We start from the raw sequence: 26133 nt of genomic DNA on the forward strand, positions 1-26133 counted from the left end.
AGTTAGAGGATGGAAGATGGAAGGAGATATCCTTCCATCTTATAGCACGCATACGACTCATTCGATAGAAAAAAAATATACGAAGCGATGGATCTAATACAAATACCTACCAAACTTATTAAGTTAGCAGAAATAACCTTAAAAGAAACATTAAATAAAGTGAAGCTTGTATTGTAAGGTAAAGTAAATATGTAGTATTAAAGAACACTTTTATATTTTAGATATTTTTATTAATTGTTTTATAGCAACAACCATTATATTTTAATATTTTTTTAACAAAATTTCTTGGGATAAAGACTCCACTTTCTACATTATAAAACTCCTCATCATGTGTCAATTGGTCGTTTCTATCTAAAATCATACTAATATATTTTAAAAACGTATTCACAGTGGTTTTATTCTCTAATATTTCTAAGAGAGTATTTATTGATAAAAAATCATTGAGTGCATCCAAAATGCTAAAATATTTTTTGTTAACTATGGTACATATTAAATTCAGCGATTCAACATAAGACGACTTTAAAAGCGACAAATAAAACACCATTTTGCAGATATCCAACCGACATTCTTTAGGAAATTTAGTATAAGTTATGTTTAGAATAGATAATATGTCATTATGAATTTCATCATTTACTGAAATATTGTTTTTAAAATTCTGTATAATTGATTCAAAATAGGAAATTGGCAAATCCGAAACAGTATTTGCAACATATAAAAGATTGAGCATATTTTTATATACGTGTTTTGACAAACAAACTTGATGTTTGAACTTTATTGTTATATTCTTGTGGAGAATCAACAAAAAATTAAAGAAAGACATTGATAAATGTTCGCTATAGTTGGTTGAAAGAGATCTTTTTAATATAGAGTTTGTTAGACAAGCCAAATCATCATTAGTAAAGTGATTTTGTTCGAATCTTTGTACCAAGATACTTAACATTTTTATTTGGAAAAACTCTGGAAGTTGATCAAACTGTTTATTTTCGATAAGTTCACAAATCACTCTACAATTGGCGTTTAATATTAAAAATGGTAAATTATTATGAATCCACAAACTATTTTCAAAGTTTTTCTCCTTCAATATAGTTTCGATAGGTTTAATTTTCATTAACAAAAAGTCGTAGATATTTGAATCAACTTGTCTTAAGAATGTTACGATATTGTTCCAACTACAATGAATTTTTGCAATACCTTTGGTACTACTGCAATGTTGATATGAAATTTGATATTTCTCATATAAATCTTGCATCAAAAGATATATATTAGAAATAATGTTTTTCGGCATTGCCGTAAAATTAGTTAATATGTAACTTTCAATATCTGAAAATATATTTGGGATATCTTTAGCCAAACAGAGCGATACGAAGGCTTTGACTGCTAACTTTCCGTAATGATTTTGGTATGATTTTATGATATGCACCAAAAAGAATTGAAAACATTCCAATATCTCTAGAATACTATCCTCAAAGGCCGTTTCTTTTATTTGCGATTCAGAAAAAAATTGCAAAGCGATTACAGATCTTTCGTCTAAAGGTTCAGCTGAAATGATCTTGAAGAAGTATGTAGCTAGATGAGGATACAATATAAACATATCTGCGATGCTTTTTGGCCTGCAAACATTGTTCATTGATACTCCATATATTCTTTCTATCAGTGATTTTGACAACTGTAGATCAGCATTTCTGAAAAACGTAAAAACAATATGAATAATGTTGAACGATATAATTTTAATTATTCTACATGGAAATTTGGTTATTTTTTTATTTTATATTAATGTGACATACTTTGAATATTTTATAGATTTAATAAAAGTTGTTAAAGAAAAAAAAAATTAGTTATATAAAGTAAAACCGTTAAAGGCAGCGTTGCAACTTAATAAATTTTATAAACTTACCTTACCACCCAGTTTGAACATTTAAATAACTCAATGCATTTTATAATAATAACTGGAATATACTGCAGAGTCTGATATTGTAGTCTGTTATCAGAAATAAGTAATTCGATAGTATGAAGACTAGATGCTAGAGACAGATCTTCTGTTTCAGGATTAGATAAAACATTAAGCAGGTGATTCATCGTCCAATGAAGTAGAGGCTAAAATAAAAATAATAAAAGATTAGTAAAACAATTGAATCGTCTAGAATCAAAACCGGCAATCTCCATTTTTTCAAATGTTGGATAATGAAGAAAAACTGTTTTTAAGTTCCTGAGTTGATCTAAGTTAGTAGGGTCTAGTTTAATCTGTATTCCTCTTCTTTAGGTACCGTCTCCTCTAAGGAGGTTGGTAATCATCACAGCTATTTTCACTTTTGAGATTGCAGCTCTGAACAAGTCAACTATTTTCCCCTGCATTATGGTTTGTAGCAACACATATTTATCCCCTCTCATAACGTGGCCGAGATATTGTAACTTTCTTATCTTAATCGTATTCATGATTTCCATTTCCTTTGTCATCTTTCTGAGGACGTCAACATTTGTTATTCGGTCTACCCAACTTATTTTGAATATTCTTCGGTAGGTCCACATCTCGAATGCTTCAAGTCGATCGCTCACCTCTTTCTTTAAGGTCCAGGCCTCCACCCCATACAGCAGCACCGAAAACACATATGATCGTAATATTCTTATTTTGAGTTGCAAACTAAGGTCTCTACTGCATAATACTTTTCTCATCTTATTAAATGTTGCTCTAGCTTGTCCAATTCTCATTTTTATTTCTTCTGTATACTCGTTATTTTCATTAATAATTGTACCAAGATATCTGTATTTTTTTACTTTTTCTATTGGAACCCCTCTTATGTTTAAAATGTCTTGTTGTGTTTTGGAAATTGTCATAAATTTTGTTTTATTAGCATTAAGCGTTAGTCCGCTTTCCTCACTAGCATTTACTACATTCTCTAAAAGTGTCTGTAGATCTTGTATATTCTCTGCAATTAGTATAGTATCATCGGCATATCTGATATTTTTGATGGGTCTGCCGTTGACTTTTATTCCAATTGTTACATTTTTGAGTGATTTTTTAATTACTTCTTCCGAATATAGATTGAACAAGAAGGGGGAGACTATGCAACCTTGCCTTACGCCTCTTTTTATCTCTACTTCCTCCGAAAGTTCTTTGCCTACTCTGACTTTTGCTGTTTGTTTAAAGTAGAGATGAGTTATTATTCTTAAGTCTTTTTTGTCAATTTGTTTATCTTTAAGTAACTGTATAAGACGGTTGTGTCGGACCTTATCGAACGCCTTATTGTAATCAATAAAACAAACATAGAGTGGTTGGTTTACATCCATACATCTTTGCATGAGGACGTTAAATCCAAATAATGCCTCTCGTGTACCCATGGTATTGGTCATTACATTCCTTTGCATTAGGTTTTTTTGGTAATGTAATACATGTTGATTTGATCTCTCGGAATAATACCCGTATTATATATAGTATTATATAAGTCTACTAATACATTGATCTGATCTTCTGATATTAATTTAATTATTTCAGTTGGAATTGTGTCAGGCCCCGCAGTTTTATTAGAATTTGCCAGATTTATTGCATGTATTATTTCAACCTTAGTTATATTTGGACCTATATCATGTTCCTCGCAATCGCTCATGCTATCTTGTTGTGTCCTGTCATCCTCAAACAATTCTTGTATGTATTCTCTCCATCTGTTTAGTTTGCCTTTGATATCAGATATTATTTTACCATTCGTATCAACCAGGGTGTTACTATTGTTGGACCGTCTTATACCTGCTAATTCTTTAATTCTTTTGTGCAATTCAAAACTGTCATGATTTCTCTGTAGTTCTTCTATCTCTAAACATTTGTCGTTGTACCACTTCTTTTTAGCTGCCCGTATTTTTATCCTGATCTCCTTGTGTGTGGCTTTGTATTCGTTTACATATTTGTTTTTGTATGATCTTCTTTTGTCCAGTAGTTGCCGGATCTCATCTGTCATCCATGGAGTTTAGCTTCATCGATTTTGTGACTACTCAGCGTATCTTTAATTGGCATCATTAATGTGTTCTTAAATGTTTCAAATTTTTCGTTGGAATCTTCATTATCATTGATTATTGTTTTGCTTAACTCTTCGTTAATTTTCAACGTTAGTTCTCCTTTTATATTCGGGTGGTTTAGCAGAGTGCTTATTTGTTGTGTCTTTTGTTGATTTTTTATTTTCTTTAAGTGGATTTCGAATTTTACGATTACTGGATTGTGGTCTGATGACACATCTGTTCCTGGATATGTCTTTGCCGGTTTGATGGAGTTACGGTATGTCTTATTGATAAGGATATAATCTATCTGGTTTCTGATAATTTTTTTCTTTGCTATCCATAGGTGATTTCCATGTACATAATCTACGTGGTGGTAACTGAAATAATGTATTTGTCGCTATCATTTCAAACTCCTGATAGAATTAGGTCAGTCTTTCTCCTCTTTCGTTAATAATGTCATGGAATTTACCTTTTCCTAATTTGGTATTAAAATTACCCATTGTTATTGTTATATCTCTATTATTGGTGCTGTCTAGTGCTTTTTTAATGTTATTGTAACACTCTGAATCTGTATAGGCATTGTTAAAAAGTATGTTGGCTTATAAAAATGTATTATATTTTTCTGGTATTGAAAAAAAAATAGGTTTAATGTTTGGAGATTGCCATTTTTGGTACTCACTTATGGAGATAGCCATGTTTGATTCTAACTAGGTTTGAACTTTATTAATAAAAGGCCTTAGGAAAGTAATTTATGTGTTATTTATTACTGAATAACATACAATAATAATAAAAGAAATTAAATCAAAACACTTGGTAATTCTGGAATAAATTCGCAGGCTTCATGGTCTTCATGGTAAGCATCTTCACCTCTTGGGGTATTTAATCTTCAACAGCTATAGCTTCGTTGTAAAATGATAAATCTTCCAACTCTCCAAAGTGTATTTCAAGTAAATTTTTAACATCTTTTAGTTTTAGATTACTTACTGGAGTAGTACGACCAATAACTAAAGTTGGAGAAAGGTTTTTAGGCGTTTTCCCTTTTTTAGAAACACATGTTGCTGTATTCAGGTTATTGTTATAATGTAGTTCTCCACGAATTAAAATTTTACCACTTCGAGAACGTGTTAAGTATAATCTTTTTGATTGTCTGAATGAAAAGTTCCAGGAGCCAGTAGATTTTAAGTTGTCTGTAACGGATTGTTTCCAGTCACGAACTTCGCAGTCTTGGCCTAAATGAAAAACTGATCCTGATTCTCTTAAAAGATCAACATACTCTGAAGGTCTTGTTAGCACTTCTATGTTTCTAACTTTTTTCTCCGTTTGGGCGAATACACGATCTGCTGGCAAAAAGGAATGACCGGTGACAGGCAAAACCAGTTCGATGCTCTTCAAATTTCTTGGTGCATCTTCAGAAAGCCACTTGGAGCACATCCTTATTTTTAATTTCTTAACAGTAATACGACAATTTGCTATTCTATGGAAATCGTGTATTATATACCGAATATCTCTAATTATAATTGGTATGTTGCAGGAATAATTCTTCAATTTTTAAAGAGTTAATATATAGAAACAAAAAAAAAAGAAAATACATCGAGGAACCACTCAAAGCGATAGAAGAAAATTTTACAAAAAATATATAAGAGCTTTCTACGAGAAATAAGAGCTTCCTCCATATATGAAAAATTATCAAGATATATTACTAAATGAACCAGGAGAATACTGATAAATTGGCAATATTTGGTAAATAAAAACGAAGTAGTAATGGAAACAATGTTTAGAACACATTGAACGAATGGAAAAAGAAGTGTGTCGAAAATGGTACTCCCGAGAGAGACAATACAAAAGAGAAGCAAATGTATACAAAAAAGAGGTAGAGGAGCAGCGTATGGGAAGATTGACAAAGAAGTAACATTGAAAACTAAAAATAAAAAGTGTTGGATAATTGGATAAAAAGTAAATAAACATTTTTTAGCTCTAAGCCTCAAAGGCTCGGTGAGCTTTATAAATAATAAATTATCATCAATTTAGAGGTTTAAATATCAAAAATTAATACTAAATGCATTAAAACACCTTACCTGTTGCTTACGCAGTTTTATTTTTTACCATTAATGTAGGGTTCATTTCACTTTTCGTATTTTTAAAATAATTATACACGTTTAATATTATTTGGCGACTCTGTTCTTTAATAAAGCTATGTTTTTTTCTGTCTTTTGTATTTCCAAAAAAACTTTGAAAATAAAATTATTTAAGAAACTCATACAAATTGTACTACAAAACTCTTAATTGCACCGCTACCGAATATTATACCGAATAGAGAGAGATAGAGAGAGAGATAGAGAGAGAGACAGAGACAGAGAGAGACGTTTATTTTAATGTATGGAAGCATTTCTTAGAGATTCTACCTTTTCCACTTCTTTTGCTTGAATAACTTTCAATCAAATAAACTGTCCGAAGCTTTTTTTTATGTGACTATACACAAGTGCCAATCAAATAAGCAATCACATGTTTATACTTTATTCCTTTGTATTACTTTGCATAAAGTGAATTTATTTGCTTTTTAGGACTAACTGATGTTGGTCTAATAGAGCCGAAACGTTTTAATTCACCTAATATTTTTGGATAATTTTTATATTTAGATAAATATACCTATTACAAAAAAGAAGTTTTTCTGTGTGGTTGATCGTTAAATTAACTGGTTTTACTCCTAAGAAATCAAAATATTTACCTTATTTGGATCTTTTTGAGAAATACACATTGCATGTATAACCAATCGACTTTCAGGGGATCTTCTAATTTTCAACACGTTAGTATCTGATACTTCGTTTATTGCATTTAAAGTTTTTTCCAATAAATCTACTTTTAAGAGTTTATCGTTTTCATTTTCTTCCATTTGATATCCAATCTGCCTCAACATATCTGCGCTAACGGAAACTGGTTTCTTCATATTGCTTTTTTGGATAATTTTGATTACAGTTGTAATAGTAAATGGTTTGTCTATCAATGGCCATACTTCGTTCAGATTAGGTGTTATGAAAAATATAACACGCTAAAAATAATTACTTTTTAGTTTTATTTATTACAGTATTTCATATTTTAAATGAATTTTTATCATACGAGATACGTCCCAAAAGTATCTGATCGTCGCTCATACATTCATTCCAGAACCTTCTAATGAAGATCAGAGATCGTAATCAGTAACTCTTAACCGTAATCACGAACTCACTGTATACCGCAGTTACTAATAGGAAATACCTAGTTCATAATAGCATGCTTTGTTTACATTGTCTTTTGCGTTCGTTGCCTTTTGTTCTCACTTAAAATGACGTAGAAATGAGAGTACCGAATTTTGCAGTTCTGTTTTAAACTTAAAAAAGTTAGAAAGTGCAGAAACTATTTACGGACTACGTAAAAATTCTTTCGAAATAAATGTCTGAACAAAGCAGGTTTAATCCGTCTAAAAATGGCTACACATTTGTTGACTATGACCAGCTTTCTGGTTCAACTTATAGCCTAATAACATCGGAAAATATCGAATGTGTGAGATTTTCGCTCTTGAAAGCGATCTTGAAATTCTGAAAACTTTCATGTTTCAAGAATAATTATGACTGAAGAATAGAAATGACTGACGCGTGTCCAAATTTATTTCAAAGTTGATCACGACAGAGGAGCAAAGATTCGCTTAGAGGGCGCTTTGAACAACTGAAAATACTGAGTTGTATATTGTTTTCACAATGAAAGCTTTCATCCACTGTCATGTTGAATATATTTTTTCGATAATGAAGTGGATTGGTCGAAACTCTATTTCGAGCTGCTACGAATAGAATAAGATGGGTCAATGTGATCGCCAAAATCACTAGAAGATAGGCACTTTTAAAACAAGAGGACTTTAATAACTCTTCATAATGCTAACTCTTTATAATTTTATATATTTAAATAACTTTACATTTTCTTTGTTATTTATTTCCATTTCTTGCATAAGTTCATCGATCCATCTCTTTTTTTATTTGTATAGCATTAAGTCTCTCTTTCTTCTCCTATACGCTTTTAAGACTTCTTCTGCACTTGTCTTCAGCCATTTCTTTCGGGCTATGATTTTTTCTCTAGCTGTTGCTTCGCAGTCTTCGTCTTTCATTATTTTTTTCCTTTTGTCTCTTTATATCCTATTGTTTTTTTTGATGCTATCAAAATGTGGACTTTTATTTCTTGCCACGTTTCATTTATATTGTTAGGGTTTAAAATTTTTAAATTTCCTTCGAACTCTTGTTGAATAATTATTATGAATAATGTCCGAGTCTAGTTTTCCTACATTCCAATTTTTTCTTTTAGTGTATTTCTTTTTGTCTTTAATTATTTTCATTTCCATATTTCCTTTGTGAACATAGAATAAGACTCTTCCTAGAGGAAGTGGTCAGAATCCGCAGTTGATCCTGGTATTACCTATGTAACTTTATGTTCTTTTTGTGTGAACTCATTATCTATGTGTTTGCTGCTGCTAGCTTACATAACATTCTCCTGTTATTAATCCTTATTGTGTGGAGAGTTTGCTTTCCAGCCACGTCTTTGTTTATTTGTACCTTTTCTATAATTGTGTTAAAATCTTGTAATATAATTAATATGTGATTTTTGGGTATATTTTCACACAGCTCTTCCGAGTTTCTCGTAAAAATCGTTTTGTTTTCATCTTTCACATTCTTGGTTGGCACATATACATTAATGAATGTTGAGTTGGATTGCTTGTTCTTTATTCCGACATAAGATATTCTTCCACATGAGGCTTTAAAATATTATCACCTTGTTCCTTAGTTTAGAGTTAATTAAGAAAGCTGTTCCATTATAACTCTATTTTGTATCTCCAGAATAAAACATTGTGTATTTCTTTTTAACCATTGCTCCTTGATCTTTCCATCGTATTTCTTGAAACGCTAAGATTTCAATCTTGTTCCTATTCGTATTCTGTTTTTCTTCTCGCACTTTCCATATACTTTTCCTTATTCATAGCCAATTTTCGTTTCTTATTTTTACCAGTCAATGTTGCTCTCTGAATGATTACAAATAATGCATAAAAACGTTATGAACGAAAGTCGGTTTTGGAACATACCTCGTATATTTTCATTAATACAGTTTTTGACTAAATTAAACAAAGATTTCTAATACACACCTAAATACAACAATAACTAAATATACAATTTGTTAATAACTGTTTCACTTCTTCATTTGTTCATCATTGTTCATAAATTTGTTCATAAATTATTTTATAAAATAATATGATAGATCACTCATGGTAGAAGAACTATTCAGTCTGCATCTCTACAAGAAACACATACAACAATGTCAAGACCTATCGGTTGATGCATTTGTTAGCTTTATTGAGAACAAAAAAGTCTTTTACATAATAAGTTATTGGAGATAAGTACTAACAAAAACGAATAGCGAAAATATATATTACCTAGGAACAAGAACAATCATAAAAAGGTTTAAATATTTTGTGAGTACCCCTCTACTAGTTATTATTTCCCCTCTACTATTTAATACTTCTGCTGCATGAAGATATAATGCCAAACAATAGCCTATAAATAAGGAAATCAACGTACCCTTACAGTTGTAACAATCCAAAGAACCTAAAATATTTTGTTTGAATTTTATCTAACTCTTTAATGTCGAATTTAATCATACGATTTAAGCTATAGCGTAAATACGGCGGAAATATGCGACGTTTCCAACACATATGCGATCTTTTCTATTTGTAACCATCGATCAGTTTACATGGTGTGCTTCCCGAAGATGAAAATATCGCATAGCAAAATCGGGAACGTCATAGCAAACTTCGTCAAAGGAACAATGTGCTAATAATATAGGGATATTAAAAAAGCCTGAAAAGGAAAATTGGAGGCCTGAACAGTGTTATTAAGATGCCCTGACTTATTCCTGTTTAATATTCATACAGAGTCGGATTGCGAAGAACTGAATATATACGATTTTACATTAAATTGAAACTTGTGAAATGTGAGCCAGAAACAGTTTTACATCGGGCACCACGTCACGGTACATAATTTACTGAAGAACTCATACAACAAAACTTTTCGATAATATTCCATCTATTTCGAGAATGATACTATTTTAAATTTTATATAGAATAACGAGTTTATTTATTAAATATATAAAATTAAATAAAACACGTATTCAAGAACGCAGTAGCCGCATTTGATAAATGGCGAAGGAGTATTGCTATGGGTAGGCAGAAATGTGAGACAGCATATATTATGTCCTTAGTTAGACTACTACACAAGCGTTACTTACAGATGAACCAGAATAGGAATAGATGTGAATATACTCTGCGCGCTAGCAGATTTCAAATTACCGCACCGAACATTCAGTTGATCGAGAATCGCTTAGCTGTTTATGTGGATAGTTTCACTGTAGAAGCGATTCGCGACATTAAAGTTATGAAAGAAAAATACGTGTGATAACTGTAATGGCTTGTTTTTAACGGTTAGTGACAAACGAAAATTTTGAAGAAAGCGAGTTTTGATTCTACACACCTCTAAATAAGACCCCAACGAAAAAAGATTTATTGTGTTTACCGATAAAACGTATTTACTTTTAAGCTATAGTCGCAGTAATAGTTAAACTGATGGAAAAAAAACGAGCTTAAAAAAACTTCTAAGAACCAACGTTTAATCATTGGGGGTACCGGGAACAAAGCAGGTTTGGTCGGTGGATCTTATGTGAGATGGAAGTCCCAACCAAAATCTGGTGATTACCATCATGATTCTAATTTTGTCAACAACAAGAAGTGGTTAGAAGAAAAATTGTTAAGTAATTATTTGATGCTACCACAGAATAATGTATTATAATAATTATTTAGGTGAAGATTCGAATACCAAAGATATATTCTCAGACACTGACGACGGCGCTGATGATTTCGATTATGAGTTCGTGCTTTTTATAATTTATATTATTGTGTACGGCAAACAATCGAAATTATCGTACTCAGGTGCGTATAATCAGTTCTAAACCATCATAATACATTTATTTTTTCATTACTACGTTCACTGAAATAATTTTATTGCCTATTGAATTAATTAGCTAATAGTAAAGCCGGGTCGAGACAGCTTGCCCTATTGTACTGTATTGTTAAAAGATTTATATTTACTACCTGAAATTTTTGAAAATATTGTAGGATATAAATATTTTATTATTATTTAAATTAGACGGAAATTAAAGACTGATCGAACATATTGTTTAGATTATTTCTATGGTATTAATAATTTATATTAATTAAACATTTGGAAAATATTTTATGATATAAATATTTTAAGAATATTCAAAGAAGACCGAAATTACAGACTAGTCCAAACAGCTTATTTAGATTTTGAATAATTAAATGAAACTCTTTATAAACAATGATCCATGTAAAAAACATTTCAAACCGTGACAAATCTTTAATTTGGTGCGGAACACGGTGCGCGATAATCTTTTTAATTCACATTTTCTGGTAAGGTAATGTTTTTATAGGTAAATATATGTTTTTAACTTGTTAAATAAACTTAACTTGTTAAGTAACTTGATGAATTTACTTATTTAAAAAATGTTGGAACAACACTTACAGTTATGAAAGTTTCCGCAACCTTCGTACTTCTGTAATCAAGATTACGTATATACTCATTTTCTAAGATAAAATTTATTATCTGTAAGCTCTTCCCGGCAATTTCATGAATATTTTTAATATTAAATTCTCTTCGTTTGGCAAACGTAAGTATCTCCAGATATAAAACACTTCTAAATAATTTCTTTTCATTTATATTTTCGGTACTAAGTGTTTGAAGAAGAACATTACTTATGTTTTCTACGAACTGTATTATCTCATTTGATTTGATTTGTCCGAACAGTAAATTAGAGCAGTTAATAATTTTTTCTGTGTTTTGTAAATTGGGAAAATTTTCAACTTTATTTAGAACGTTAGTTAGAGTTTTCACGTCCATAACAGAAAAATCATTGTAATGTTTATTAAGAAGGTCCGTTAGTATCAAGCTCCAACATTCTGTAGATAAGAAACAAGAATGAACAACAAGAAACATTTCTTCATCAAACTTCCACAGTTTCTTTTTTTTCAGCTCAACAAAGAGCAAGTTTTCCCCATTTTCATAGTAATCTCTCCTTTCTAACTTGTAGTTCAATTTTAAATCCTTATGGGAACCTGAAATAGAGATTGGTTATTTTAGAACATATATTTTGTTTAAATTTCATTATCAGAATCACTAAAATATTCGCATAACCTTCGCAGGATAAAATGGCAACGTTTGATGAATCTTAAGCTAATATTTAATTGGGGGGCCGCCTGGGGACATACCCCTAGAGGGTATGTCCCCAGGCGGCGGAATGTCTCCCAGATATGGGTGGCAGGAGGGAAATGACATACCTCCCGCGGATCAACCGGTAGGCAGCTTCTGACCTATAGTGAGCGGTTGCCAACAGCGTCTGTTCCAGAATGGGCGCTGACAATTTTTTTCTTAAAAAACAGTGCCATTAACAAAGTGCCTGGAAAAGGCACTAGCCAAAAATCCAGTCATGAGCGGCTGACAATAGAAGCAGACAAAAGCAGAATGAAAAATAAAGGACAAGTAACTCCTATTCCCGGGTGGAAATACACCTTCAATAGTGAAACCTCAGCGGATACGGGAAGGTGAAGCGGATAATAGTGGGAGCGTAAAATATTCGCATAATTGATGCGTTATATCGCCACAAGGACATACGTACACCTGGATCCAGAAGAAAAGGATACTGAGGTCAATTATCAATTATATCAATAAAAAAACTATAGTAGAGCCACCCAAAAGATATAATTATCACGTAAACGGTATGCGCTGGAAGTGTTGCAATCCCCAATGTCACAAGTTCGATTTATACCACTCAAGAAAAGAGCTGTAATTCTTGCTGCTGATGTGTAAAACCCATATATTGAAAACTGCCTATTTGTGATACTACCCAATTTCGTAGACAATACATAAGAACATCAGAGCCAAAGTCAAAAGAATTTGTCTATAGAAGGGCTATTAAAAAAATTTTAAAACAAGAAATCGGTTGAACCTGGAGGAGTAGCACCGGAAATCATTAAATTGGATCTGAAAAATTATTTCGTATAATATATCAAATGTTTCAAGAGGCCATCAACCGTGAAGACCTACCAGAAGAGTGGACAAATGCTTACATTATATCAATACTTATATCATATATCATATTTATATTATACATTATATCAAAGAAAATGTGAAAATTACATGGGAATTAGCATAATCCAATCAATGGGTCGATTGTATGGCAAAGTTGTTAAAAACAAACTGGAAAAAGATATCAGTGGTAAAATTGGCGAAGACTAACCGGGATTTACTGCAGGACGGTAGTCAGAACAGAACTTACAATTTCCTGTATCGACCAAAAGGTCCAACAATCTAAAGAAAATGGCAAGAACAGGGTAACCTGCTGTGCATTTATAGATTTAAAGAAAGCATATGGCTCAGTCCCAATAAACAAATTAAAGAACGATATGAAGGATCTAGATATATCTCAACAGTTTATAACAGCAGTGAAAACATGTTCAAGCTTCAAGACAACAAAGTTGTTGCTACAGAGCTGTTCTAGGTACACCGTCAACGCTTTTTAAAATACTTTTAGGACATACCCTTAAAACTTGGAAGAGGAAATGTGAAGGAATGGGGGTCCCAGTAAGACCCCCATTAAACTTTGCAGAGGATCAGGTAGTTATGGTACACGATGAGGAAGACAAAAGTTTTATGATCAGAAAATTGGAAGAAGAGTACTAGAAGAATGGTCTAGAAATAAATTTTCAGAAAACAGAATACCTAGCAACGACAGAAGAATCAGTAAAAAACCGTTCATCAACAAATTTAATTACCTAGGATTTATAGTTTCGGTGGTAACCGTTTGGAGTAAGGGCCAATAGGTTCCCTTTCGGTTTTAAATGTAATTTAAACATTTTTATACCGTTTTGTAAGTGGCTTTTATGGAAATACTCAAGTTTTCACTGATAATGGTCTGATAGAACTGAAAACGTTTTGTAAATTGTAATTCGTTTCGATATTTTCATGTTTTTTTTTTTTAATTTTACAGATATATCAATTACACTAGAAGTTTTAACTTCATTGTATAAGTTTTTTATAAGACAAAATGTCGTCACCAAAAACACTTTATTAAGAAAATTGGCTGGAATTAACTGGGTTGCATGCCCTGACACTCTAAGACCAACTGCGCAGGCAATGTGTTTTTCACGCTACTGCTACTGGTAGTTATTTATTTGATGTTGACATCGAATGCAGAGTTATATCAAAAAAATTGTATACATCAATATATAAGGAATATTTATGAAATAAGACTATTAAGTTTGATGACTGGCATAACTAAATATGAGATAAAAACAAAAGTATGTGAATTACAATTTCATATATACTTAGTTGATAAATCACTTACCCTTTAATGCAGTCAATAGAAGGTGAAGAATTTGAGCCCCTACTTGAAAAAAATCAGTTTTAAAACTTTCACAACAGTATTTATGTATTCTCTGAATAAAATCTTGGAAAAAACAAAAATCTTCATCATTCTTTTTCAAAGAACTGTGAGCGTAGAAAACAATATGTGAGAAAAATTTCTTAATGCTTTCCATCTCATCATCTTCGAGATATATTTTTAAATTACTATATAAAAGGTTCATTAAAAGGTTTATATCACAAGATTGAGGGCGTATAGATTTTTTTCTATATGCAGAAATTATTTTCAACACAATGTCGAGTGTATTCTGATTAAACGTATAATTTTCGTCTTCGAATAGGTAACCTTTCTTCTTTGATTCTAATGTTATATACAATTTTAACTGCAAATCTATAGGTTCTTCTTTCATAAATGCATAAAAATCAGTTTTATACGCATCAACACTTAAAGGAATCCAATATTTTCTCAGACTCTGAAAAAATTCGCTAAAAATATAAATACTAGATAAATAAATTTTTAAAACTATAAATATTGAATATGCAAGCAAAATAAACATATAAAAATATATTGAGATAATTTTGGATTAAGATAAGAAACATCTATAAAAGATAATAAGAAGCTAAAAATACATAATTAGACAAAAAAGAGCATGTATGCATAATATCTGTAATATTGTCGCAATCGAAACGGAATAATAAATATAATATTTTGAGGAAATATAACAATAGCTGATCCTTCTTAACAATAGCCGATTCTTAATTTAATTCGTTTGAACCCTTTAACGCATTATGTGCCATAAATGGCATAAACCACTTTTTTTTAATGTTTAATTCAATTTTTGTCGTGTCTGTATGGCAACCCTTATCTGGCACGCACTAATAGTGTACGCGAGATATGCGGCGGTTCTAACGGTGAGATAGGCAGCCGTGCGCAGTTTCAACTTTATTCTTGTTGAAATTCTGAACCACATGAAACAGTGTTCGAAGTTTGAGGTTATTTTTCATGGTAAAAACGTGTTTTACGACGAGAAAAAAATTGAAATTCATTGTATTGTGATATTAGATATCTTCTCAGGTGAGTACTAAAAATTATGAATGTTGAAAATCTCTCGAAAACCCCAAGTAGGGTTTGTCCTATATATGGTACACTATTAAGTTATGGATCCATTGATTGTTTTTGTAGATATGGATGAATGAGTGCAGTTCGAATACCAGATAGTACTAATAGTGAAAAATCAGATCTCTCCGATAAAGATGGTACAAATGAGATGATATTGTGTCAAGATAGTGGCAATGAGGAGCGTGAAGATTTACCAAGCAATGTCAAGGAAACTGTCATCCCTGCCACATTCTCATATTCCTCAGATTATGATACCCCTTTGTCTGAAAGACTGCGATATAAAAAGAAGAAATCTCATAATTGGGTGGAAGGTAATCTGAGAAACAGAAAATGATATAAAATTTACTGGTTCTGAAAATTTACCTTCCTCGATTTCAAAATTAGAAAATTCGGTCCAATTTTTTAAGTTTATCTTTACTGATAGTCTTATAGAGCATATCACAAAACAATCAAATTTATACTCAGTGCCACAACGTCCAGATAGACCAGCTAATACACTCGCGATCATAAAATTCCGGTCACCTTGAAAATTTCAAGTTTATTGAATATTTTTGCATCTGGTGCAGTAATAACCTTTTTTTTAAGGCTAATGTATTTTTTATTTGTCATCAATGTTTGTTTTGAAAGAAAAAAACCGGTTTTTTTATTGTTTTTATTGAAAAAGCAGAAAACAAACCAAATTGTTGATAAAACAGACATACGAAAAAAAAAAAAAAAATTAAAAATACAGAACGTGGTAAAACAGTGGAATTTCAATGACTAATATCGTGTATTGCCTCCCCTTGCTCTAATAACCTCTTGCAGACGACGGGGCATACTCTCAATTTTTCTCCGGATTACATGTTGTGGTATGTTATTCCACTCCCTCACTAACAGATCCTTAAGCTCCTGTGCGTTGTTCGGAGGTGGTGTATGGGTTTGAATACGTTTTTTCAAATCGTCCCAGATATGTTCGATTGGATTCAGGTCCGGAGACCTAGCTGGCCGGGGTAACCTCGTAATTCCAACCTCGTTTAAGTATTGCATACTGATCCTGGCAACGTGCGGTCGCGCGTTGTCCTGCATAAAAACGGCGTCTTCTCCAAGCCCTGCCATGGTGGGCATAACATGTTCTTCCACAATCTCCGTAATGTACCTTCGTGCAGTTAAGGACCCATTTTCGATGAAGGGTAATTCTGTGTGGAAGTCGGAAGATACACCTCCCCAAGCCATGACCGAGCCTCCACCAAATCACATTCTTGGAGCAAATGCAAGCTTGTGAAAATCGTTCACCGGTTCTCCTCCAAACTCTTACACGTCCATCGGATCCAGTTAGGCAGAAACGGGATTCATCTGAGAATAACACTTTCCTCCAATCATTAATTCCACAATGCGCGTATTGTCGAGCAAAAGCTAGTCGTGCAACTCGATGCTCCCAGCGAAGTGGCGGTCCTGTAGCCATTACCCGAGAAGATAGTCCAGAAGAACAAAGACTTCTCCTGACTGTTGCAACGCTAACATTGCAATTTCGTACTTCCTGTAGACGATTTCGATGCATAACCGCAGTTGAGGTCCGGTTTCGTAAAGCCTGAAACATAAGAAAACGGTCATCTCGTGCCGTGGTCGTTCTTCTTCGTCCAGATCCAGGTCGTCTGGTTAGCAAACCCGTCTCCTGAAAGCGTTGAAGCACTCGTTGAACCGTAGAAAGGCTTACGCCAACAGTTCTTGCGACTTGCCGTTGAGTATGACCGTCTTCCACAAGCGCAACAATGCGTGCCGTTTCAACAACAGTCAAAGGCATTTTTGGCAAAAAATAAACAATAATAAACACTAATAATGGCACTAATACACACTAATGGTGGCAATAATAAACGTTTGTTTGTTGCGTTTGAACAGAAAGTCGAAGCACAAATGAGACATTTAAAACAAGCGGCAGTTACAGGTACCGTTCATTTTGGGAAGTGTATAGTTTTCCGCGAAATCTGCATTATTGGAATTCTTTGTTACAAAGGAAACCACTAAGGCGACAACAATTCTCAGAAACATGCATTAGTTTGTATTTGTGTTATTATTATTTACGATAAAGCTCGTTAAAAATGAAACAACGGTGATTTTCAAGGTGACCCGGATATTATGATCGGGAGTGTATAAAAAAAATACGAAATAGAACAATTTATAGGAATTACTATTTACATGTCGATAATTCAACTTCCATCATCAAAACACTATTGGAATGCCAATATTGGTCAATGAGAAGTTAGCGATGTGATGAGCTGTAACAGATTCGAAGAAATAAAACGTTTCTTGCATTTGAATAAAAATGATGACATGATTGAAAATGATCAGCCTGGACATGACAGATTATTCAATATCAGAACTGTTCTGAGCCAAATCAAAGAACGGCTACTCATGATTCCAGAAGAAGAATTTCTAACTGTAGACGAACAGATTATACTAACAAAAGCGCAAAGCCACCTAAAGCCGAAAAACCCAAAAAAACCTTCAAAAAATATGTGCTGAGTGGTATTACTTTGATTTGTTTGCTGGTTCCCAAACTAATATTGTACCTCCAGAAGCACCAAATCTTAGTATGAGCAGCAACGTGGTTGTCAAATTAGCAGATTCGATACCAAAACATCAACATTACAAGTTGTTTTTTGACAATTGGTTCATCAGCATACCTCTTATGCTGACCAAAGAGGGCATTTTACCTTTGGGAACAGTAAGACTAAATCGTGTTCTTGGAGTTGTGATGCAAGCTGAGAAGGAAATAAATCAAGAAGCGCGGCAGAGGTCATATGGTAGAGAAAATAGCCAATATAGACAATGAAGATGTCAGTGTAGTATCCTGGTTTGATAATAAAATCATTACTACAATGTCAACATAAGCTGGAAGTGAATCAAAGGGAGAAAAAGAAGATTTTTCAAACAAGAAAGTACACAAAAAATGATACCTTGTCCTAACAGTGTCCTTTTCTGCAACAACTACATGAGAGATGTAGATCTCCTTGATTCCATGTTAGGATTTTATCGTATAAAAATCAGGTCGAAGAAATATTATTTACAAATATTTTTTCATTTCATTGATATGACAGCCGTGAACTGTTGGTTATTGACCGGAATAGCGAAGAAATTTGATTTCCCCTTTTGGATACCAAACTTTTAATAGCCGTTGCTCTATGAAAAGCGGGAAAACCAACTAAACAGAACAGAGTAGAAAGACCTTCAAGTAGTATCCTTCAGTAGATGTACGAGTATACACGAAAAAAGGGACCCAATAAAGAAATACCCCAAGAAGACATCCGTAAAGATAAGTTTGATCATTTTCCCTATTGGGATGCGAGCACTAGGTCAAGATGTAAATTTCCAGACTAGACAGGGAAAACAAATATAATGTGCACAAAATGCACAATACCGTTGTGCCTTAATAAAGAAAGAAACTGTTAATTTCCAGTTTCATACTGCATAGTGTATACTGTAGCTTCAAACTAGTTTGACTTTATTATATTGTTGAATGATGTTCCTTATACAGATCACGACATTGTTTTATTGACCATACAACACAATGGCAATCGCTGTGACATGTTACACGTTTCCACCTCTATATTCATTTAACAGTAGGTACGAAATGTAATTGTCACATTGACATTAAAAATTTCAAACGAAGTTCTGAAAGAATAAACAAATAATTAATAAAATTCCTATTACGTTGTATACTATACCGTCCAAGAAGAAGTGCAACTTGTAACATGGTACTTTCAGGGTCATTCGATACGCGAAGTAATTGATTTATTTATTGTTGCCTTCGAAAATAGACCCCCATCAAGTGTTGCAACGTTAAAAATACTATTAAACATTTTAAAACTTCGGGATGTGTAAACAATTGTAAAAACTGTCATGAAGGTAATGAACCACGTGCCAGTTCTGTCGATGAGGAGCGTCAAAACAGGGATATTGATATTTGTGGAAGCTAGTGAACCCTGCAATAGTGTACAAATTGCTAGGGAAGTTAACGTGAATGCTCAAACTGTCCAGCGAGTTCTCAAAAGGAATGGGTATCACTGTTTTAAGATACAACCAACACAAGAACTGTTTCCTGAAGATAACTTTAGGCGGATGGAGTTTTGTGAAATTATATTAGATAAACACAATGAAAATGTACACTTTTTAAAAAATATTTTATTTTCTGACGAATCTTCATTTTCATTATATAAAAAACACAATTTATCCGTTGAAAGGTAGTATTCTCGTAAAAATAAGCACCTCAGTGTTGCAGTGCGAACGAGGTTTAGCAAGCATTAGCAAAAGCTAAATGTTTGGACTGGGATGTTAGGCGACCATATTGTCGGTCCATTTTTTATCGATGGAAATCCAAACGGGCCCAAATATTTACAACTTTTACAGAATGAGATCATCCTGGCAGTTCGACGCCTTCCCGTTAATTTTCAGGAGGTTTATTTCCAACAGGATGGGTGTTCGGTTCACAAATCTAGAGCAACTATTGACTTCCTCAATCAAACGTTTCCTGATCGACTGATAAGTACACGTGGTACAATTAAATGGCGCGCTAGATCCTGTGACTTAGCGCCTAACGATTTGTTTTTTTGGGGTTTTCTCAAAGAAAACATTTATAGACATCAGTTTGAAAGGGCCACAAACCTAGTGGAATTAAGGGCAAAAATACTTCAATTCTCTGCAAGCATTACACCAGCCTTACTACAAGATATGAGGAGAAATCCGTATGACAGATTTAGTTACTGTTAGGCACAAGGAGGTGGAATATTTGAGCCCTTAATTCATTAATCTGCTTTCCCAATTTTTATTTTTTGTTAGGTACATTTTACGAAGTTTGTAGGTTCTTAATTAGGTAGTATTTTTTATGTTTAAGTTTGGCAGAATTTTATTGTTTTTTTTTTATTTAAAAGTACAAACGATTCTTATTCTGATTTTTTTTCTTCTTTCTTGTTTTATTGTTATAAGCTTTGTCCATAAAATTTGTACAATTTTCAGTGACAATAAAGCATATTACTTATTTACTTACTTATTTATTTGTATTGCTATTAAGGCTAAAAAATAACCAAAAAATTAGTTTTAGAGCATTATAAAAAATATACTCTAGAGATGGGATTGCGATAAATCTTAATTCCTATGGTCAAAAAAACAATGTCGTTATCTGTGTAGTCGAGGTAACATATATTGTAGAACGCTTTAAATGCTGCGATGTTTGATCCCTTCCTTTTACAACCGACCGGATGCCTGTGCGAAGTGTTTTAGTTGGGAAGCAGTTGTTCAGCAATTCTTTTGTTAGTTGTCTCGCATCTTTATAGAATCTTCTGTATTGTTTTTTGAATTGTTCTTCCTTATCTCTTTTATTTTTAAATCGTATTTTTCCTCGTTTCTAACTTTCTTTTGCACACTTTTGTTGTCTCTCTCCTTTTGATGTTATACTCTTCCTAGCTACTTCTTGTTCCTGGTTGTAAATATTTTATCCTCAAAAACATAGAAAGATCAAAACATGTACAACAATCAAGTGACAAAAGTTAAATACAAGATTAGTAAAAAGTGCAATAAAACTAAATTAACATTTTTAAAAATGTATTAAGTATTAATTATACTATATTCTTACCCTTCAGACTCAATTTTTTGCAATTTTGGAAATAAAAGGGGCCAAACATCTGTTATCCATTCCTCAAAGGTACATATCAAAAGCTTCTCATACAGAAAGCCCCCATCTTTACTTTCTATGTTAGTCGAAAACATCAGAAGAACCTTTTGAACAATATTTTTTGTATTCCTCTTCACAAAATCGTCTGTAAACAATTCTACTACATCTTCTGTTTTAATTCCTCTGATAGGCAGTAAACTAATATCACAGATTATATTTAAATTTGTAGGTTCTACAAAAATGATATTTGTTAATGATTTGTTCAGTTGGGATCTGCACAAAAATAACTTAAGTTGGTTACAGTAAGTAGCACCTTAGATTATTGTAGCTATCTCTAGGGAATGTATAACTTGAATTTGAATATGCTTCAGCTGAAGATGTTTTAGAAAACTCAGAAAAAATATTAGAACGAGAAATCTAGACTACAGACCACTATTTTCAACATTTGATCCTGAATACCTTAAAAGCATCATATTTACGAGTAAAAGAATAAATGTAAAAATATTCGCAATTAAATTTCCTATTGATTGGTTTCCTATTTCCTGTAAGTTGGTTGACAAATTATCAAACTACACTAAAGTTGTAAAAATTATGTTTTGTTATGAAATTTAATAATCAGCAGACTCCAGAAGATGTTATAAATATTTTTTATATAATATAATATTAACCTAACCACATATAAGCCTAACCACAATATAATTCTAGTGGGATGGAAGATTTTACAAATAAACTGATAGAGTTGTAATGGAAGTCAGATTATTGTAAACTTTTTGATAAAAAAATTCGAACCACAAGCCCTACAATTAGCAGATAAAATGCTTTGTATTGGTTCGATTATGTGGATGCAACTTTGTGATTTGGAGCCATGAAAAAGGTAAACTTTTCTTAAAGTTGATAAGTTTCCTAAAACCTAAGATCTAGTTCACCACGGAAGTAGAGAACCACAAACATATTGCATTTTTAAATAATTTATTAGAACGAAAATTGAACACAATTGAACATATGGACAATTATTTAAATGACAACTTGAAACACTATTCTAGATAACTATTTGTGAGAAGAATAGAAATATTTCGAAAAATCGTTGAGAAAGAACGGTTCTTATAACCCAAGAGAAATAGATCTATACTTAAAAAAATATCAACCACAATATCGAACAATGACTATTTCTAAGCTATCGAAATTCAAAAACATCTGATTCATTTTAATCACAAGAAAGACAATCTGCATCTAAACAAAAATATCTCAAACCCATAATTTCAATACCGATTCGGACCAACCGACAGACCCAGAGAGGCGCACGATGGCTACATATAACTCAGATACTCTCGAAAGATCATCAGTGGCTGAGGTGAATGGTACGAGTTCCTCTCTCAAAACAGTCAAAATTTGTCCTGCAAAAGATGATGAATTGCAGGATTTCAGGGCTTGGAGGAGTGCTTACTTAAATGGTTCAAGCAATGTTGGAGCTAAAATATCAGTGTTAGACGATCACTGTTCCACAAAAAAGCTTAAATATTCTTTAAATCATTGGGAGTGGCTAATTTCAGAGGCCAGTAATGGATGGCTAGAAAAGTTCAAAAGAAGACATGAACTTGATTTTAAAAACGTTTGTGGACAAAGTGCAACATCAACATTGAAACCTGTACCAAATAGTAAAGTGAATTGCAAGATTTGTTACGAATCTGACAAAATCTTCAATGCTGAGAAAATGGGACTGTTTTTTAAATGTCTTATCTGATAAGACACTAACTTTAAAAATGCCAGTACTGAGGTACCGAAAAACTCTCATCATTAGTCATCAGTAAATATAAAAAACCTTGTTGTTTTTCAAGATGTAAATCACTTCCTTTGAAATGAGAAGCAAATACAAAAGGCATAGATGACTTCTGCAAATATATTATTCATTGATAATTATCAAGCCCAATGATATTTAACAAATGAATGCATTAATATCCAATATCTGCCTGCCTATACATATCAAAAATACAGACTATGGATTAAGGTATCATTAAAAACTTATATAGAAAAAAAAAGTTGTTAGTAACATACTGGATAATAATGGAAAAAAAAAGAATTCTACTATAGATGTATTGCAATTTATGAGAATGGGTGATAAGGCTTGGCAAAATGGAACTACTATGTCAAACTAAATCCGTTTAAGTTAAAATTCTCCATGAGTCGAAATCTCTATAACTCGAATTTTTGGGCAACTCCCTTGATGTTCGACTTATAGAGGTTCTACTGTATTATAATCTCCATATTATTTCCTGTGTGTGAAATCCATGCTCCCTTGTAAAATTCAGGCTATCAAAAAATTCCAAATAGAGAATTATATACTTAAGGATCTATAAATCTATAATAAAGTAGGATCATGTTTTTTGTACAGATGCATTAATTTTTTTATATTTAACACTTGTGAGAAAACTGAAGGATGCAGCGGAATTGATAGACAACAAGCCTCGTTGTGCTAAAAATGCTAAAAAATGAACCAGGATATAAAGAGTTAAACAACATTTAACAATAAATCAAGACAGAGAGAATGTTACTGTGTTAATCACCAACATCAAGGGGACTTAATAAGTCCCCTTGGAAATGCCAAATTAGAACAAATTAGTTAAGATGTGCATTAAAGTTATGGCAAACTCCAAATGTTAACAAATAATTTGAGACTTCATCAAAACCTGAACTTAGTTTCTTTTTTATACCACATATTATTAATTTTATTATCTGATTCATTGTGACCAGTTTTATATATACATATATTGAATAAAAATGAAAAGGAACATGACAAGAAAAATCTCGGACATCAGGCAGATGTCCGAGATTTCTCATTTAATTTATTTATATTTCTACCTTGCTTCCCAGTCGTTTCATTTTTGTAAGTTCTTGTAGTATTTTAACTATTTACTTAATTATTTGTTATATCAGATGTCTCATACTATCACTACTTGTTTGTTATGTATAATTACGAGCTTATTTTGTCAAGTAAGTAATTCTATTTTTGTTTGTTTCTTTGGGTGAGCGGGTTTAGGTCTCACCTCTAATGTGTACCTATTTTTTATTAGGTGATAATACTGCTAGATAAATGCTGATATTCGTATTGCTAAGAATTTGCTGGTTTCTGATTGAACTAAGGTAATTGCTTTATTCAGTTATGTTCTACTTTCCTCCTCTAATAATATAAAGAAAAAAACCAACTCAATATTTAAAATTACAGAATGCAAAATTACAAATTATGACTTACCCACATATCTCATAGCAATTGTAGAAATATTTTCAGCTAGCTGTCTAAATCCAATTAAGGGGGAAATTGCAACTCTACTCATACAGTTGATTATTTGTAAACTAATCGGGGATGATAAAATATCAGTTCTGTTAAGAATTAAATGTAATGTCCTTAATAAGTATAAAGAATTCAAGTCAGTGATATCAATATTATCCAGAATAAATTGAATAAACCATAATAATATCTCTAAATATTCACTAACTTCCTGATTAACTGACTTTGAAGATAGTATTTGAAAATTTTTTAACCCATTTAACCATATTGCTCTCCACAATGACTGTTTTCGGATATTACATGCATATGAATTTATCTTTACATGTTTGCTGGTTAGCAATGTCTTTAGAACAGTAAAATCATTTTTGTATAAATCTATATAAATAGAAGAACATAGTTTCGAAGCAACTTCTAATTCCAAGGGATCTAAATGATTTTGAATAATTCCAGCTAAATAAATTAAGTTGCTAATTCCTTCATGATTATCCGTACCATTGGGATTTGGATGGACAAGCTAAAAAAACTGTACATGAAATTAGGGACGGCAAAATATTTGTGTTATTTACCCAACTTTCTAGAATGTTTTTCATATTTTATTTGAATATTATTAAAATATGTACAAAAATAGGGTTAAGTTGTTTTGAATTTCCCAAGTTCTACATAGAACGACAAATAATGTCGTCTGTGTTCTGCGTTTCGTTGGGTACGTTCAGACGCCGTCACCGCCTGGACAGCTGACTAAGTACCCTTTCACACGAAGCGACTTTTTTCCGACACCGGACACCTGTGTCCGCGTTGGACATGATCGGTAAATGAATCATATTTTAATTTTATAGCCATAATGCATACTATATTATTTATCTATGGCTATAATGCTTGAAGAGTTCTACCAGTTGTAGGGGCCAGAACAATACAAGAAATTTTTAGAGAAAGATAAGAAAATAACTAGGAAAGGGGTAGGTAACAAGATTAAATCTAAGTGGAGAGCAGAAGGGAAACATAATAATTAAAAAGGAAGGAGAATATATTTACCTATTCCATCAAGTCACGATCTTATATTATTCTATCACTTTAATTTTGAATATTTGTAATGTTCTTTAAAAGACTTTTGAAAATACCATGGACAGACCATTACACTAACGAGGCAGTGTTGCGTGTAAAATGGGCCATGACAGATGGCTTCGTATGTACTTCGTAACATTATTAAGAAACGCAAAATCAGTTATCTATGACATGTGTACAGGGGAAGATACCAGCTCTTGACGTTGTTGATGGAGTTGAAAATTGAATGAATTTGAGGTCCAAGTAGGAGAAGATGTTCATGGTAGAAAAACATCAGAGAGTGGATGAGTCTCGTTCAAATGGCACAAATAGATAAATTTACCATAGGTAAATTTTCCGAGTACCTACTGGATAAAAAAGGATTTTTTTTATGTTTTGGATACACTTTCTTTAAAATTAACAGTTATGTATAATTAAATGACCGCATGGATAAAGAATTATGAAAATAAGGCAAGAAATAATGATATTAAGACTATTAGACTAACAAGATATTAAAAAACTTTAAGGGTAACGTGCGCAGTTAGTATTTTTAAATCAT

At 32.3% G+C, this 26133-nt stretch overlaps 1 protein-coding gene across 1 annotated transcript; it reads right to left on the reverse strand.

Moving 5' to 3' along the window:
- Window positions 1-208: 208 nt before the first annotated feature.
- On the reverse strand, window positions 209-25191 carry LOC140434594 (uncharacterized). The gene is made up of 8 exons (XM_072522970.1): window positions 25100-25191; window positions 24498-25047; window positions 21212-21482; window positions 14470-14972; window positions 11592-12181; window positions 6710-7030; window positions 1895-2094; window positions 209-1682 (listed from the first exon to the last, which is right to left on the reverse strand). Exons 1-8 carry the CDS (start codon window positions 25121-25123, stop codon window positions 218-220), a joined length of 3924 nt encoding a protein of 1307 aa, XP_072379071.1. The 5' UTR covers window positions 25124-25191; the 3' UTR covers window positions 209-217.
- Window positions 25192-26133: the final 942 nt, after the last annotated feature.

The sequence above is a fragment of the Diabrotica undecimpunctata genome, chromosome 2 (genome assembly GCF_040954645.1).
Source record: "Diabrotica undecimpunctata isolate CICGRU chromosome 2, icDiaUnde3, whole genome shotgun sequence".
Taxonomy (NCBI): Eukaryota; Metazoa; Arthropoda; class Insecta; order Coleoptera; family Chrysomelidae; genus Diabrotica; species Diabrotica undecimpunctata.